This window comes from Stegodyphus dumicola, chromosome 3, assembly GCF_044657685.1.
Source record: "Stegodyphus dumicola isolate Sdum_Otavi_A_Nest chromosome 3, ASM4465768v1".
NCBI classification, from domain to species: domain Eukaryota; kingdom Metazoa; phylum Arthropoda; class Arachnida; order Araneae; family Eresidae; genus Stegodyphus; species Stegodyphus dumicola.
The window spans coordinates 121813400-121833542 of record NC_140770.1 but is presented as its reverse complement, the minus strand read 5'-3'; the positions used below and the strand labels follow the sequence as shown (position 1 = coordinate 121833542).

General features: G+C 32.2%; 1 protein-coding gene across 2 annotated transcripts in view; it reads right to left on the bottom strand.

Annotated features, from left to right (window-relative positions):
- bwa (alkaline ceramidase) overlaps window positions 1–20143 on the bottom strand; it is a 188647-nt gene that overhangs the window by 26549 nt on the left and 141955 nt on the right. For both annotated transcript variants that reach the window (XM_085813257.1, XM_035376034.2), the window contains exon 4: window positions 4189–4326. In XM_085813257.1, coding sequence (XP_085669383.1) covers window positions 4189–4326 — 138 coding nt within the window. The remainder of the gene's footprint in view (window positions 1–4188; window positions 4327–20143) is intronic.

Genomic DNA, 20143 nt, shown 5'->3' with positions numbered 1-20143 from the left:
TTTTATGCAAACTGTGTTCAATAAGTAATACAGTACAAAGTCCGTAATCTGGACATCCATTATCCGGAATGATCTATAATCCGGACCTCAAAGTCACAAACTTTTTTTTTTCTTTTGTATGCTGAACGCATGCATGTAAAGAGTGCACATACATTACGTGCACGCATGCGCGCATTGAAAGAAATGTTTAATAAAGTAAACAAAATAAATATTAAGCTTTTTTTTTATATAATTTGATACCCTTTAGATCATAATTGCTCTTTATTTCATAAATTATGGTTTCATATTTTTAATTGTAGAATTTCTGCATGCCATCTTACCAGATTTAAATTGATGATCTATAATCCAGAAAAGCAACTAATCCGGAAGTCCCGACAAGTCCGCATTATGGACTTTGTACTGTAGTTAAGTTTTATTTCTGTCAGTATTCTTTAATCCAGATGATTATTAAAAGATAGCGTTAGATTATTGCTGGTGTATTGGTAGATGCTAGTAAAGACCCAAGCAATGAAATATCTCAATTTATATAGTTGGTAAACCTTACAATACAGAAAAACATCCACAATAATTTCTGAAAAAAATTGTTTCATAAGATTTATTTTTACTATCACTGCACAATACCAAATCAAAACTTCAACTACACCGTGTCATACAACTGTTAGTTTATTTTTACCAAAATGCAGATTTTAAAACTTCCGTCATCAATGTGATATAAATGTTGTAGTCAAAGCTCAAAGTTCACTTCATAAAAATATCCAGTCACTTTCTTTTCCAGCCAATATGAGCTGGTCAAAGCCTGGAATATACGAGACTTCAACAATATTTCATGTATCTGATTGGGAATTTATATGAATTAATTCCCAATCAGATACATGAAATTCCCAATCAGATACATGAATAATATTATATTTTTAAAAATTCATCAAAAGGATGAACGAGACATAATTTACTAGGACTAGCTCTCAATGACTAGTGACTACTTCAAGCTTTGTCTAGTCAATAACTAAAGACAAAAATGGCATATGTATATTTTTATGAGAAATCTCAAAATAATAATTGAAATTATTTTCAGTTTGTTATTTTAAATAAACAATTCCAATTCATAAACTAAATTAAATACCCTAGTTAACATGAAAGGAAGAATGAAAAAAAAAAAAATACTTTCTTACCTTCTGATTTTATACATTTGTTTGAATTCATTTACATATGATACGAATCTTAAGTAATAATAGCAGAAGACATTCTATTATAAGGAAGCCTTTCTAATATGTTCATTCTAATTATAAAACAATAATCCATAATTTAACAAAATCATGTATTCTCCCAGCCATAACAGTAAGAACATTCATTCAACATCTTTTTGAAGAATTATATAAAATGTTCTTTTGTCAGATTTACAAAGTGCTAGTAAATTTACTTCACATTTTTTCTCTGGCTAGACAAAGCCCGAAATAACCAATCATGTCATAAAATGACTAGATTTTAGGCTTTGATCACAATAAATATTCATTCAATAATATTTGCCCTTACATGTTTAAGGACGTAAATAAATATCCATTTTGAAAGTTCAAAACAAATGAATCTACATACTGTGAAGAAAAATGTCCAGGTAACTAAATGGGCAAGGACAGTCTGAAATAATTCAAAACATTTCTCATGGACACTTAAAAAAATTTCAAGAATAAGCCCTCAGAAGTTTGCCGAGATAAATAAAAAAATAAGTTAAAATCATAAAAAATTTAGAATATAAAACTATATCATCATTTTGTATAGAGAACAGATATGATTCCATCCTTATTTGGGCTACACTATTAAAAATAACAAACTTCCACAAATTTAAAGAACATCAGTAAAAGCTCAACTATCAGAAATGCTTAAATACCAGATACGTGAAATTTCTGAGTAGTTGAATTGTATACAAAATGAAATCCCTGGTAGAAAAGCCATGCAAATGAAGACATTTATTTCTGATCTAAGACTTTTAAAAAAGTCATTTTATTTTTTATCAGTTTGAATATTAAAAGCTTATGTTTAAAATTATGTAAGATTTCAGAAAAAAAAATCGTACAAAAATTCAACATATTTAAAGATCTAATCAACCATATAATTAGATGTTATTGTGAATCGACCATGAAAATTAGCATAGATGCCACTGATCTTGCACTAATCCTTCTGGAAAAAGCTAAGTAATTAATCAAAACAAATATAAGTTACTTTGCCATCACATTAAAAAGATAGGTTAAAGTTGACTTTAGGGTACCCCTTGTATTATCGCGATGTTGTTGTTTCATTTATCGCCAAGTTGTTGTCTCATTTATGACAACTTGAGTAGTTGAATGCTATGGAAACCCTATTATGACATAATTGGTTACGGTGAATTTGAATCATGGGAAAAAATTTGGAAAGTGTGTGTCGGATTTTGGGTAAGGGCTTTCGAGTGTTGGATAAGTACGCTGTTATTTTGTGGTTTACACAGTAAAGTGGCTGAATGTGGTAAGATTAATTTGAAGTTTCTGTAGGATTTAAAACGAAAGGGAAAAAAACATTAATTGACTGGTGTGTAAATGAAGGTTTACTCGGTAGCCATTATTAAGTGTGCTGTTTGGAGGAAGAAAATGTGTATGGTCGAACATAGGATATTTTTTACTCTTATTTTTGTGAATTTGTGTGGCAACACCAGTATACAGATTCTAGTTCAAATAATTTTAGGAAGTGTTTGGATGCTGTTAAGGAATTTTGTTCGACTGAAGGAGCGCAAATTCGTAAATAAGGTAAGTGGATATTTCCTTCATATAACGCTAAGATGAATTTCCTTTTTTATGTTATTTCATTGTTTGATTTAAAATGTAGTTTAATCAGATTAAATATTTTTTCTTGGCTACTCCTTTGACTTTTTAAGTGAATATAGTGGGAAGTGTACATGGACAAAGTCAAGGGAGTGCGCAAAGCCTAGTTTGTGCAATTCTCTGATTTTTTTTTAAGTGAAAATAGGTCAATGTGGACATGGATAAAGTCAAGGGAGAGCGCAATGCCATTTTTGTGCAATTCTGAGATTTTTTTAAAGTGAAAATAGGTCGACGTGCACATGGATACCGAGTTTGTGCAATTCTTTGTCTTGTTATTTTGGCTTTGTGTAGAGGCGATTTTTGGTGCAAATATTGCCGCTATGCAAGCCAAAATAACAAGTTAAGGAATTGCACAAACTCCATATCCATGTACTGCCAAAAATCGTTAAGTTTAACCAAGGGGTACCCTAAAATATATTTTTACCAAAAGGTATTTAAAAATTGTAATTATTAAATACCTTTTTAATCAATTCTTTTACCAATGCAACATTCAGCTTATGACCAATTGATTGGAATGCATGTAGGTGAAAGATATGAAAGCAAATTAATTTCTACAGAACCACTTGAATCAAGCACACTCCTTCTAAATTACACACTATGCAGTGCCCTTGTCTGTCTCCCTACCACTAGAATAACAACTCAACAGAATGTCTACAGCTGTCTGTTGTCTTAGAAATAAGCACCAATGCATTTTTCATAGGGATATCCTGAAGAAATGCATTTAAATTTGCCATCTTGGTGCACTTAATAGAAGTAGTGATTGCGATAGACAAACTTAACGCCTAATTGTAACCTTTGGATTCTCTCATATGTTCCCATGCCATAGTAACTCCACATTTTTCATGTGTATCCTATTCCAAGGATGAATTCTTGAAACAAGCGGATGGATGGAATCATGGAGGAAGGGAGGAACGATGTCTTCTGAAAGAGAGCCACATAATTACATTCACATTTTTAGAAGTTCTAAGAGCGTTTTGAGAGGCCTGTTTGTGATTTAGTTAAGTTTAACATTTACTTAATTTTTTGGAAAGGATGTGAAAAAAGTCTAAAATTTTCTGGTTTTTTGAGCTTTCTAGTTAGTTAAGTACCAGATAGATGGGCTTTTACTATACATTTAAATCTTAACAGTACTTTTTTGTAACACCAATTTCATACATTAAAAAAAAATAATAATAAATCAGACTTTAACTGAAGACTTTCTTAATTTTAGTTGGTCAATTAAAATATGGAATAATATTAATAATTTACCACATTTGATACAATCCTTAGTATCTAATTAATGATAAAAAAGGAACACTGTTGAAGAGGAAAATTATAAAATTAAAACTACAGAAAAATTTACCTCCGAATTTCAGCTATAAGTAAGGCTGTAGATGGTATACCAAGGCCCATTAGAGCAAATGCATTTAATACTGGATGAAGACAGGCAAGACAAGTGGCTCCACAACATAAAACAAGCATCCAAATTTGAAATGTTTTTCTAGATTAAAAAATGCATTTAAAATATTGGTAACTAAATAAAACAAAAATAATTATCAATTGTGAATAAATGAATAAAAAATATTTTTAGACACATAAAAATTACTCCTATTAGTATTGGTTTGCAAATGTGAAGTTAAAGAATTTTTATTTATACACATAGACTAGTACAGTTATAACTCTAACTCTTGTGATTCAGTACCTGGAGTTCAATATAGTTCCATACAAGGGGGGAGGACTTAGGTTTTGTAAGTTTTCAAGTGCAATTGCATCAAACATCCCGAATTCTGCTTCCATGCATTTGTATGTGTGACTCAGATATGCAATTAAATATGGTTTATTGTAGAACCTTTCATACATTCTCAGTTACAGCAAATCTAGCATACTTTGAGCCCTTACCCTCAATTAATGATAATAAATATGCTATTAAGCAGTCTCAGTTATCAGTGGTATGATTTAATTTACTAAAATAAAGGCCCTAAGAACATAAAAATGCTTGAGAAGTATTACTGTTCTTATTTTTAAAAAATAATGATTCTAATGATTATTCCTTTGAAACTGTATGTATGGCATGATGTGTGGTAAAAAAGTCTGTATTAATTCATTTAACATTCATTTATCATTATGAATCAAGTTAAAATGTCATGGAATCCTTTATTTTCATGTCTACAAAAGATTAAATATTCTAGTTTACAACATATTTTTACATTAATATGTTTTATAGTATAGCAAATAATGTATCCTAATATACAAAATATTTTATTATTGTTTTATTTAATGTTGTAATGATTTACTTACATAACTTATTAAATAAACTTATGCATAATTATAGATATTTATGAATATTCTGCTAAATAAGGTGTCTGCTATTATACATAGTTTCAATATAATCCATGGTAAGTCCATGGATATATGAAACATGGATACAGTTTCATATATCCATGTATTACCCATGGATATAAGGGTTCTATTGAACTTCAAATATTTACTTCTAAATTAGAACTGCAAATATCTAACAAAAACAGAAAATTATTTTAAAATTTTATAATACTCATAGATCATAATCTGACATACTTCAACATAATAATAAAACATTCCTCAAAAAATATAAATATTATACAACTACATTAACATTATTACATGCCTACATTAATACCAAATATAAGTCAAGATATGAAAAAGGACACATTATTTTAATAAAGGTTAGAATTATTTAAAATTTAAGGAAATCTATACTTTAAAATTGGGCAAAATTCAACAATGGTTTAATGTTAGTTCCATTAAAAAAATAATAAATAAATAAATTTTCAAAATTCATGACACATATGTTTAGTAAAAATATTCTGCTTCCCTTCAATAAAAATACTTTTAACAGAATGATGCAAATAACTTTGCTCTTTGAAGAAAATGGATGTATGTTAATTTACCATGAAATATTTAGAATAAAATTTCTAATTTAAAAGAACCAAGGAGTTTCACAATATCTAATAGAATTTAACTTACTGGGTATTTAGGTATGAATGCAACCTCCATTTAGAAGTTGCCAAATTTTCAAAACAACCTAATTCTGACAATCAAGCAAGCAACAACTTTTCAGTCTCAGCCAGCAATACCTCCATTTTCGCATGCTTTCTTTCATTTGTATTCAAATGCTTTAGAAAAATCATAACCTTTTTGCTTTAAACTAAGTCTTAAAATAGGCACTTTTGGGAATTGTCAAGAAGCAAGAAATTGCTGCAGAATTGCTACAAAAAAGCAGTATTTTCCTGAAAAATCGCTTAAAGGGAACAATTGTGTCGTATTCATTCTTAAAGTACACATGATAAATTTCTACCGAAACAAAAAATAAATAAGTTTTTAAAACATAAACCTTGCTATTAAGTAAGTTTACTGATTGATTTTGGGGATAAATACCTAATTAAAACATAAAATAGAGGTACAGTTCTGTTATCGAGACCAGGTCAAAAAATGTATGTATGTATGCATGCATGCATGTATGGATGGATGGATGGATGGATGGATGTGTTTATGTATGCATGTGTTTAAGGTTTAAATTAACACATATAAACACATAGATACATATACATGTGCATATATATATATATTTCTGAATTATATCCTGATAACAGAAGAGCACCAAATAGACATGTATGTAACAAATAATTTTTTGTAAATATAGTCACCATTCTACTTTTTTTTTTTTTTTTTTTGTGTGTGTGTGTGTGTATGTGAAAAATTCCCAATTTGCACTAAGATGGTTACCTTAAAATGCATATTATTTCAATCCATTTACAAAGTGGATTTATGAAGTGAGAGCCCCATCTCACCCAAGTTTGGTCATCCCTTAGCCTTAAAGCACAGTTAATACATCTTTCAATAGGCTGTTCAGAAAAGACATACAAATGAAAAAGTTGTATTATCTACATTTTAATTTAGGGTAATATGCATACAAACAATTCTCCACAGTTTTATAACTGTGCTTTACACAATTTTTTCATTCTACATTTAGTTTGTTAAATATTATTCACATTTCAGAGTAAGTTAATTCACATTTCGGAGTAAGTCGTTATTTTTTTAATCTGCAAATATTAAACAGCATAAACAATTTTATGTAAATAAATAAATAAATAATATTTTATTTTCTTAATGCTTTAAATTTTTCTTCTTAATGGCTTATTGCCTCAATAAAACCTTAATGATTTTCATGAGGCACTCTGCAGATGTTATCTGCAATTATACTCCTTTCTCCCCTTTCTATTCACTATATACCAGACTCACTTTTGAAACAGCTTGTTTTCTGTGACATACATATGAGTAAAGGTGTTGTATTCATCACTAATTGGTCACAGTAAAATAGGGAACCAATTTTGGCCACGATACTAAACATCTTTAGAGGCTAGGTGTTGCTTAACAAGTAAATCATAGGTTCGAAAATCTGAGCCGACACTTTTAAAAACACCAACATTTATTTTACACGCCATTTCTTATTCTACAAAATCTTAAATGCAACTAACTATCAAACAGAAAAGCAGACATAGACGTAATGATGCATCTGGGCACGTGATCCTCATGACAGACGAATTCTTTAGGGTTGCCACAGAAAAGCAGTGTGTCGCCACAATTCTCCCACCTTTTGAGTGGATGGCTACACACTCAAAACATAAAACTTATATCAATATAAATGAGGGTTACGCAACAAAGAAAATTATTTAATACTTAAATCATATTACTTGAAAACAAAATTAATACTGAGGAATAATACAACAATAATAGCACAACAAAATAATAATAACTCAAAGACATGAATTACATTATTCGTGATCTTACAACTCTGCCACTACTGGTGGTGAAAGGAACTTGATTATTTTGAGTATTATCTATTATATTATCCAATTTCAATCTAAACAATCTCTGTATTGGTCTCAAGAACTCTGAATTATTACTTTTTACAAGAGCAACTCTTATGTTGCCATCTCGACCAGGGATCACTCGAATAACGCGTGCTAAATTCCAATATGTACGGTTTTTATTTTGATCCTCCAGCAACACAATTTCTCCTACAGAGAGAGGTTTATTTTTGTAATTTCTGGTAGACTGCTGTCTTAACTGCCCTAGATACTCAGAGCAAAATCTCACTCTTAACAATTCTCTCATTCTCTGAAGATACTTCGCTCTTCTACTCAATTTTTCTTTGTCCACATTGTCAATATCAGGTACACTCGACTGTGGAGTTTCATGCAGAAATTTTTCTGCAGTTAAAGGCAAGGGATCTTCAATATCGTCAGACACGTACGTAAGTGGTCTTGAGTTGACAATTCTTTCACAATCACACAAAACGGTGAGTAACTCTTCATAACCAAGAGAAGCACGACCTAAAATGTTTCTTAATATTTGTTTTAAAATTTGTATTAAACTCTCCCACCATCCACCCCACCAAGCGGCAGATGGAGGATTAAATTTCCATTGTATTCTCTTTTCAGCAGCCATAGAGCAGAGGCTGTTCCAGTCAATGGTTTGCAGAATTCTCTCTGCACCCACAAAATTTGTCCCATTATCGGAATATATGGTGGTAGGGCGTCCACGACGTGCGATAAAACGCCTTAAAGCTTGAAAAAATGATTCAGTTGTTAATGAGGTAACCAATTCCATATGGATAGCACGATAAACCACACACGTGAAGAGCACAATATATGATTTTCGTCCATCCTTTAAATGCAAGGGTCCTGCAAGATCACATCCTACGATTTCAAAAATGGCTGAATCACGAACCCTATCATTTGGTAAAACGCCTGGGACTGTCTCTACTCTTTTAGCCTTAAATCTCTGACATGTTACACATTTTCTTATACAGTTCCTTATAGTTTTAAGTGATTTTAAGATCCAGTATCTTTCTCTTAAATGCGACATCAATAATGTAGTACCTGCATGCAACAAATCTTTGTGTGCACTTAATATCAATAATTTGACTACTGGATGTTCAGAAGGTAATATAATGGGAAACTTAAAGCTGCTAGAGTCGTCATGATAAGCAACATTAGACTTAGCTCTTATTAGACCCTGACTATCGACAAATGGTCTGAGTCGTCTTAGCTTACCATCTGTTTCACCATTAAACGACTCTTTTTGTATTAATAACATTAAAGCTATTTCTCCCCTTTCTATTTCAGATACAGTCAAATCCTTAGAATGGTTGTTATTATTATTCTTACATACATTATTATAAAATCTGAATATCCGTGATAACATTCTTACAATTTTCTTAAATGATGAGAAATACTTATAGTACCATCCAATACAATTATCACTCTTTGCCAACGTAACAAACAACGTAAACTGTCTTACGTATTTCTGAATTAACTAAATCCTCATCTGGTTCATCATTAGATTTAGGCCAATTTGCCTCATCCTCCCGTAACCAATCAGGTCCCTCCCACCATTTTCGTTCTATTAATTGATCAGCATAACAACCTCTAGAAAGTAGGTCAGCATGATTGAGACTACCAGGGACATGTCGCCATACAGTGGCGGAGGTCAAAGACCTGATTTCCTGTACACGATTAAAAACGAATGCTCCCCAACGTTGATTTCGCTGTATCCAACTTAAAGCCGTCAAGGAGTCAGTCCAACAGTGAATACGAACTTCATGTAGGCCAATATCATTAATAACTGAAGACAATAATCTAGAACCAATATTACAAGCAAGAAGTTCTAATCGAGGAATCGTAATAGGTTTTAAAGGTGCTACTCTTGATCTTGCGTGTATCAAACTAACCTTCACCTTTTTGCCACTCTGTACTCTTAAAAAGACGCATGCACCATACGCACTTTTACTACTGTCACAAAAGAGATGTATACTCACAGCTTCATTAATACATCTGAGACCTATCCATCTAGGTATTTGGATACTGGATAGCAAGTACAACTTTTTACGCCAAAACCTAAACTTTTTGGTTAATTCATCGGGAAGAATATCATCCCATTTAAGCCTTAAATTCCAAGTTTTCTGTAAAATTAGTTTTGGAATCAACATTACAGGAGCCGTATGCCCTATAACGTCAAACACCTGATGAGCTACTGCTAAAACTAGTCTTTTAGTAACTGGGTCATCCAATTTTATATCTTGACTTATTTTGCAGGATAAGGTAACTGTACGCCATACAAAGCCCAAAACAGACACATCTTCTTCTGTGGAGGAATCTTCCTCTGGCACAACACTTCTTATATTGGATTTTCAGAATCTTAAATTAAAATGACTCGAAGCCATAATTATTTGTGATTCATTTACAAACTTTCTCATTTCTATTTCTGAATTCAAACTAGCCACACAGTTATCTATGTAAAAGGATGTTTTCAAAATCTCCGCTGTATGACTTAAGCTTTTGGGAACTACACTCAAATGATATTGTATTGTAGCGGCCAATAAATATCCACTACACGTAATACCAAAAACTACCCTTCTATGCCGATACAGTTCAACTTGTTCTTGATTATCCCTACTAAACCATATAAATCTTAAAAAGTCTCGATCTTTTTCCCTTATAGATATTTGCAAGAATGCTTTTTCTATATCTGAGTGACACCAATGTAATACTTGCGAAACCAATTAAGAATCGAAGGTATAATTTCAATTAAATTTGGTCCAGTAGATAAACAATCATTCAAGGATGGGTAACCAGGCGAATGAGAACTTTCATTAAACACCGGTCTTATACTCGTGCTATTATTTTCTTTAACAACCGCTCTAGGAGGTAAATAATGTACATCCTTATATTTATTCTTATCCGGTACTTTTCCAATTATCCCGAGTGCTAACCAGTTCTGGAAAACGTCTCCGTAAGCTTCAAAATTTCCCGTAGTCATTAATTTTCTTTTAGTACTTACAAGACATTTTTCTGCTATCACTTTGTTTTCGGGTAAAAGCGAGCTATCCGACACCCATGGTAATGCTACTTCGTACCTTCCGTCTGAATTTACCGTAAGAGTCTCTTCAAAATATTTTTGTGTATCCTCCTGTAACTGAGTTTTGGTTTTACTTACGGAAGGTTCACTAATACCCAAAACATCTAACTTCCAGAGATCACTTATACATTGACCCTTCACTAACAGAGAAGAAATTAGGAGGGATGCAGTATTTATCGTAGTTGGCTCAGTGCCAGTAAATTTACCCATAACAGTCCAGCCTAATTGCGTATGCACCGCGCTGACACCGCACGTAAGGGGAACAATTTTTTCAGTTAGCAACTTACCAGCAAAATCCGCACCAATTAGTAATTTTATCTCTTTATCTACCTTACATGTACCATTTTCTAAATCACTTAATTTGATACCATGTGACTTAAGTTCGCATAACCACGAACCAGATGGGAGTTTCTCAATTTCAGAACAAATTTTGTTTTGACCAAGTACCTCTAATTTACACTTATATTTACTATATATATTGCTTACTTCAATAACATAGTTTTTATATACATTTTCTGAAGTGTCAACTCCACCAAAATAAAATTGCTTAATTTTTGATTCACCAATACACTTACAATTTAACCTTTGAGCAACATCATTACATAAATATGATTTCATAGAACCACTATCATAAATTGCTCGTACAAACATTTCTTTAGAACCATTCTGAATTTTTACAATTAAAGTTTGAAGATATACATCTGATACCTTAACATAGTTATTAAGAATGCCTGTTTTGTTTTCGTCATTTGCTAACTTTGTGACACTTTTTGTTTTGTTAGAAGGCAAATCAGGACACATAATCACAAAATGTCGATTTTTACATAAGGTACACCTATGTTTAGCTGTGCACTGATTTGCTCTATGGTTTTTCTGAAGGCACACAAAACATTCTTTTTCTTAATAATATCTTTCTTACATTCTAAACTCATTAAAGATGCATCTTTACAACTTTCAGACAAATGGGATTTTTCACAAAAAATACAAGTATCAGACTTTTTATACTTTTGAAAATTTTCATTACACTTACTACTAGTACTACTATTTGAATTAATTAGTTCACATGCAGTTGGAACAACAGGTTTTGTGTCAAAAAACTTATTTTTCTTATTACTTACTTTATCAGAACCCAAAACATCACGGGTAAGTTTAACTCTAAATCCAGTTTCTACTTCCCTTTTTAGAAAATCAATCAATGACTCCAAATCACTCTTACCTGTTGTTTTAGGTGACATACCTCGTTGTCTTTCCCAAATTTGTATTAAATCAGCAGGAAGTGCTGATTCCACTAAAGGAAATAAAACAACTGCAAATTTATCTTTAGTTAAACCGAGTGTTTCCAATGCGTGTAGTTGAGTTTGCAACTTGTCATAAAGAGTTAATAAGTCTATCTTTTGTTTTTCAGTGATTACCAGTTTTAATAGCTCTCTAATATAAATTTGAATTAAAACATTTTCATTTCCAAATCGTTCTTTAAGATACTCCACGGCTTTTTCGTAATTTTCTTCCGTAGCAGGAAATCTTTCCACTATTGCTCTTGGCGCAGTCTCAGGTTTCGTAGATTGTAGTAGATAATGAAACTTGTCTCTCTTGTCGATGCGAGTATCTTCATGTATTTTACTAAACCTTGTCCAAAACATCAACCACTTTCGGGAGTCTCCATCGAACTTCACCAGTTCGATCTCAGGCAATTTCTGTTTCGAGGCCGTAACTATTCCTGATGGAGAACCGCTATTCGTTGAACCAGTAGAAGGCTGTGAACACTTATCCTTTTTCCTGTTGGCTTTTACTTTCAACGTAGATAATTTATCATAATATTCTTGAGCTGCACTAAATTCTCTTTCGTATTCTTCTTCAGTACAGCCTTTTTTCTGTAGAAGTTCCAAAAAAGAGTCATCCGTATTTCGTAAAGTTTTATACTTCTCTGAAATTTGATCTAAATAAATTTCTAAATCGTCCAAATTCGGAGAATCTGATCGTATCAGTTCATCTAACTTATTAGCTGTTTTCGTAAATACACTCCTAATTGCTTTCTGCTTCTGTTTTAGTATTTCCGAGTCCTCCATGTTTGCACCTAGGAACTTCTCTTATTTTCATAAATTATCAAGTGTCGAAATCGATAATGTCACCCTGTGACATCCATCCTGGCTGGCTCGCCAAATTTGTTGCTTAACAAGTAAATCATAGGTTCGAAATCTGAGCCGACACTTTTAAAAACACCAACATTTATTTTACACGCCATTTCTTATTCTACAAAATCTTAAATGCAACTAACTATCAAACAGAAAAGCAGACGTAGACGTAATGATGAATCTGGGCAGTGATCCTCGTGACAGACGAATTCTTTGGGATTGCCACAGAAAGGCAGTGTGTCACCACACTACGCATTTTGAAGGCACGAGATGACAGAAAAGACTTTTATCAACACTGATAACATATTTGTTTGATATCCATACACTTTTATGGATAAATTCTTGAATTTTCAATAAATTCCACTAAGATATTCTTGAATTCTACATTAATGGTTATGATATGACACAATCAATGGTGTAACTTAAATTTATACAGACTTTCAGTAAAAAAAGAACACCTTTGCACTGTTATTTCTTGAGTTTTTTTTCCTGGAGACACATTGCAGAGTGAAAATCTTAGCAAAATATTATTTGAACTTCCAGGTATTTCTCCTTGAACATGCAACTTCTTTGAAGTGATTCTCCCAAAACCAGTGTTCTTTCTTCTAATTTTCTTCTTTTAGGAACATTTGTTTCCATGCTGGCAAAAAATGTTCAGTTTTTCAACAGTTAAATTTCAAAAATTTTGTATCATCATCAATATCTTTTAAAACTTTAGTTCAAAGTCACTTAGTTGAATTTTTCAGGGAGACTGTTTTTCATTTTTTGACATTTTAACTGCAAATTAAGCTTAAAGTAAAACCTGGGGGTACAACAGCCGAGTTTACCAAATGATAGAGGAATAAAGTATCTTCCAAACTTTTTTGGTCAACAGAATCCACCATTTATTTTGTCCCACCTAGTGATCCAATGTTTAACGGTCAGGACCAGCGCAGCCCAACGTCCCGTATACGCGACGCAACGATTCTGTTCCTACGAGCCCAGTGTCGCGTATATGCGACATTAAAACGGAACGATTTATTTGAATTTTTCTTCTTCTGGTTTGTGCTTCTGGTTTTGAAAGATTTATTGAAATAAACAAACTGGAAATCACGTCTCTTTATAAGTGCACCTGTGAATTAAAGGGGCACAGGCCTTTTTGTTTATTTCGTTAGGATTTTCTTTTCTTTTTTCTTTTCTATTTATTTTAAAACTTAACATAAGCTTTCTTGGTTAATTAAAATGTAACATTATTACAGAAGGGGAAAGACTATCAGCTTTCTCAGGAAAGAGCCAGCATTTTTGCTTTTCTTACACGATTTAATAGGTCATTATATATATAATGCCCTGAATGGTCATTATATATAATGACACAGGCATATTTTGGTATATAATGTATTTACTTTACATATAATTATATATAATGTATAGATTGACGTTATCAGTAATGGATATCCTGCCAGTGGAGATCTTTCCTTGATCACTTTCCAGTGAATGTGGATGCTGTTTTCGATTTAGAAAAACAGGAACAGGAAATTTTCTAATATAAACCTGATGTCACATAGGGTTTGAGGATGAAATATTTTTGAGTGTCTTTTGAAGAAGTTTTGGGGCATGTGTTGGGGTTATATTCAGTTTCATTCCATTAGCCATGGCTAAGAGACCTTACTTAAAAATTTAAAATCACCGGACACTCCACCTTTCCGTCTTAATTGGAAGACAGTTTCCGAAAATTTACGTTCACGGAAAATGTAATAAAAGTAGGAGAAGATACGTTGTGTGCACTAAAACCAAGGAAAAGCAAAGGCAAACAACGTATTTTGAGTGTGACATATGCAATGTAGGACTGTGTGTCGATCTTTGTTTTGAATTATTTCACACACAGCAGAATTTTTAAACTGGAATTTAATTACCTACAGGTAATTTGTGTTCAGTTTTTTCTTTTTAAATATCGTATTTGTAATTTTTTTTTTCATGTTTATAGTATTTATTTCTGTGTGTATAGTTATGATTTTAGTACTTTGCCTGTTTAATTTATTTCTATTAATGTGACATTCTTTATATTAAAACACATTGAAAACAAATACATTAAATATGCAACTTCAAAAATTGAAGTTTTTATGTCAAAATGCTGATTTTATACGATTTTTTTTTTTTTTTTTTTTTTTAAATAAGGCTTAACTGCTGAAAATGCGCGAGCCAGTGGCGCCGATCCGTTTCAGCGGGTTTGGTCCTGTGACTGCGCTTCATTCTCCCGACGTTGGTCCTCAACCTTTTCGCGACTGCGCACCTTTGTTTAAGATGCTCGTGCGGGACGAAAGAGAATCGAAGGCAGTCACCATACAGGACGGAGGTTTTGCATCGCTAAGCCTAATTTTATAACAAAAATCAGAAAAACAAGTTTCGCTTCTAGCATCGTAATTTTTTGTATCATTTTAGATTATTACTTGAGCTCTTATATATGTTAAAATCAGGCCTTAAAACATTTCTTTCTTTATTTTACATGAAAATATACTTAAAAAATTGCTTATCTTCTAAAATAATTTTCGGAAGCACTACTCAAATTATTCCAAGGTTTTAATTGATAAAATCACTCAATAAAGTTTAAAATTAATAAAAAGAACACAAAGACTATTTACAGTAAAAACTAACAAAATTTAAAATGAAAACGAGTGTGGTAAATCTCAAAGCACAGAGAAGTATCACTTAGAAACAGTATCACTTTTTAACTCTTTAGAAAATGAATCAGTACTCTCATTTGCATTAGTAAATGGTTCACTAACATACTGGGGTCTTCTTCCACTGATAAATAGCACCTTCCCGCCATAATAGACTGGAGGTGAGGATTTCCTAAATAAAAAAAGGAACGGAAATATATTTGAAGGCAATACAAAACGTAAACCTAAAAGATCGTACATAGTAGAGGGAAAAAATAGAATAAAAAAAGGAATTTGATATAAATCAGATACGAGAATGTTTTCATTAGCATGCAGCGGTTTAAAGAGCCCACCTCTGTTTACGCTTTCCCTCCACCCCCCCACCCTTGAACAGCTGATGAGTAAAATACCACAGTCAAGCAGAATATATCAAACTCAAGGTCAGGAACCTAAAACTGTGTTCATTTCAAAAGTAATGGACATAGGATGCCATCTAGTGGCCTTCAGAAAAACGTCCCACCTTAAAATGCGTATACGCATCACCAGTCCTCTGAATGCAATCTCTACTGATGCGTGGATGGGACAATCCCTAGCAATGGAATAAGATGCTCAAAGAAACAAATTCACCTTATATTATACATATGCACTGGAGGGGAAAATTACAAGAACAACTATAAAAAGCTGCTTTATGCTAATTAATGTCAGGCGGATAGTTCAAAGTCAATTCACATAGTGATAAAGTATTAACTGCTCATCAAATCTGAAGGTAGAATGTTCCTACCTCTCCAGAGCAGGGCAAATGAGGAGATTTCCCATACTGCATTGCACAGTTCCCTTAATTCTAGTAAACAATAATTGCCTAACGTGCAGTTAACCACTTGCTGGAGTATTAGCAATATTTATAGCATTGAGAACTATATGGTGGTGCAAAAGAAAATTAGATGGTTCTATGGACGTGATATAAAAGTACATAGAGATATGTACAAGTTTAGATGCATTTTGGTATATAAGAAATACTCTTCAAATCAAACTGCTTAGACATGAATATCGCATGCAACGCAACAAATTAAGGCTTTGGGTATGCCAATTTGAGTGATATTAATGTTGCATTTATAAAGCAATACATAAATTTTCTTCAGCAAATCCACCGTCTCTGATGAAGCAGCGATTATTTCTCCAAGCAATGCACATTAGACTGTAGGTGCAAAAATAATTCTAGAGAGAGCCGGGGGTTGGGGGGGGCAGAGAAAAGAAAATAATAATTAAAAAAGTTAAGTAAGTTTTTATTTTAAAGTTCACAAAATATTTAATGAACTAAAAGGAAAAAACTAATTCATCATACAATTTAACGGTAACAACAGATTAAAAAATTTTTTCTCTTCACAAGTACTTCTACAATTTTATACCATTAAATATCAATGGTTTGAGACGCCCTTAATAAATTTATGAAGATAATAGCTATCTTATACCTTTGACGATCAATTTGATAATTAGATTTTGTTATTTAGTGCCCTTGTTTTATTATTCATGATATAAAACTGTAGATAATTCTGTAGGGATAATTATTTAATCTATTTTTCCTATTAAAGTGCATGATAAATTTTTTTCTTCCTTCTGTTGATTATTTTATGGGTTTTAAATAAAAGCTTATTTCATAAAAACTAAAAAAAACTTTTTTGACTTTAAAATCTTTTTAGTATCAAGTGTTTAGTTTTGCTATCAATTAAATTATTCAATTAAAAAATTGTATCTTAACAATGAATAATCACTCTTTCCTCCCCAACAATCCTATTATGCCATATAGCCAATAATGACAACATTGTTTGCAGTGGCGTAAAGAGAAGGTAGATAGTGGCCTTCTGAACAGGTCTTAAAAGACAAAAACTCTGCAACAGTTATTTGAAGGAGCACTACGTGAATGGGACTTCTGAAGAGAGCAAAGCACACACAATTTGTTAAAAGCATCAGTACAATAGAAGTGGAATCATAATATGGATGGGCACCATTTTGAAAGGATGCATTGATTTACACGTTTTTACTAATACCAGTAATGAATTCCGAAATACACAGAAATAAGGTTCTTGATCCTTACATCAAATTGTTCAGGGGGTAAAAACTTTTTCTTAACCTTTTTGCGACGGTGCACCTTTGTTTAAGATGCTCGTGTGGGGCGGAAGAGAATCAAAGTCAGTCACCGCACAGGACGGAGGTTTTGCATCGCTAAGCCTAATTTTATAACAAAAATCAGAAAAACAAGTTTCGCTTCTAGCATCGTAATTTTTTGTATCATTTTAGATTATTACTTGAGCTCTTATATATGTTAAAATCAGGCCTTAAAACATTTCTTTCTTTATTTTACATGAAAATATACTTAAAAAATTGCTTATCTTCTAAAATAATTTTCGGAAGCACTATTCAAATTATTCCAAAGTTTTAATTGATAAAACCCATCAATAAAGTTTAAAATTAATAAAAGGAACACAATAAAGACTATTTACAGTAAGAAGTAAAATTTTAAATAAAAACGAGTGTGGTAAATCTCGAAGAACAGAGAAGTATCACTCTTAGAAAATGTATCACATTTTAACTCTTTAGAAAATGAATCAGTATTCTCATTTGCGTTAGTTAAATGGTTCACTAACCATACGCGGATATTCTTCCTCTGATAAATAGCGCCTTCCCGCCATGATAGACTGGAGGTGAGGCTTTTCTAAATAAAAAAAGAAGGAACCGTATATCTGAAGGCAATGCAAAACATAAAAAAACTCAGCACAGTAACCCTAAAAGACCGTGCATAGTGTAAGGAAAAAATAGAATAAAAAAAGGAATTGGATATAAATCAGATACGAGAATATTTTCATTAGCACGCATCGATTTAAAGAGCCCACCTCTGTTTATGCTTTCCCTCCGCCCCCCCCCTGAACAGCTGATGAGTAAAATACCACAGTCAAGCAGAATATATCAAACTCAAGGTCAGGAACCTAAAACTGTGTTCATTTCAAAAGTAATGGACATAGGATGCCATCTAGTGGCCTTCAGAAAAACGTTCCACCTTAAAATGCGTATACGCATCACCAGTCCTCTGAATGCAATCTCTACTGATGCGTGGATGGGACAATCCCTAGCAATGGAATAAGATGCTCAAAGAAACAAATTCACCTTATATTATACATATGCACTGGAGGGGAAAATTACAAGAACAACTATAAAAAGCTGCTTTATGCTAATTAATGTCAGGTGGATAGTTCAAAGTCAATTCACATAGTGATAAAGTATTAACTGCTCATCAAATCTGAAGGTAGAATGTTCCTACCTCTCCAGAGCAGGGCAAATGAGGAGATTTCCCATACTGCATTGCACAGTTCCCTTAATTCTAGTAAACAATAATTGCCTAACGTGCAGTTAACCACTTGCTGGAGTATTAGCAATATTTATAGCATTGAGAACTATATGGTGGTGCAAAAGAAAATTAGATGGTTCTATGGACGTGATATAAAAGTACATAGAGATATGTACAAGTTTAGATGCATTTTGGTATATAAGAAATACTCTTCAAATCAAACTGCTTAGACATGAATATCGCATGCAACGCAACAAATTAAGGCTTTGGGTATGCCAATTTGAGTGATATTAATGTTGCATTTATAAAGCAATACATAAATTTTCTTCAGCAAATAGACCGTCTCTGATGAAGCAGCGATTATTTCTCCAAGCAATGCACATTAGACTGTAGGTGCAAAAATAATTCTAGAGAGAGCCGGGGGTTGGGGGGGGCAGAGAAAAGAAAATAATAATTAAAAAAGTTAAGTAAGTTTTTATTTTAAAGTTCACAAAATATTTAATGAACTAAAAGGAAAAAAATAATTCATCATACAATTTAACGGTAACAACAGATTAAAAAATTTTTTCTCTTCACAAGTACTTCTACAATTTTATACCATTAAATATCAATGGTTTGAGACGCCCTTAATAAATTTATGAAGATAATAGCTATCTTATACTTTTGACGATCAATTTGATAATTAGATTTTGTTATTTAGTGCCCTTGTTTTATTATTCATGATATAAAACTGTAGATAATTCTGTAGGGATAATTATTTAATCTATTTTTCCTATTAAAGTGCATGATAAATTTTTTTCTTCATTCTGTTGATTATTTTATGGGTTTTAAATAAAAGCTTATTTCATAAAAACTAAAAAAAACTTTTTTGACTTTAAAATCTTTTTAGTATCAAGTGTTTAGTTTTGCTATCAATTAAATTATTCAATTAAAAAATTGTATCTTAACAATGAATAATCACTCTTTCCTCCCCAACAATCCTATTATGCCATATAGCCAATAATGACAACATTGTTTGCAGTGGCGTAAAGAGAAGGTAGATAGTGGCCTTCTGAACAGGTCTTAAAAGACAAAAACTCTGCAACAGTTATTTGAAGGAGCACTACGTGAATGGGACTTCTGAAGAGAGCAAAGCACACACAATTTGTTAAAAGCATCAGTACAATAGAAGTGGAATCATAATATGGATGGGCACCATTTTGAAAGGATGCATTGATTTACACGTTTTTACTAATACCAGTAATGAATTCC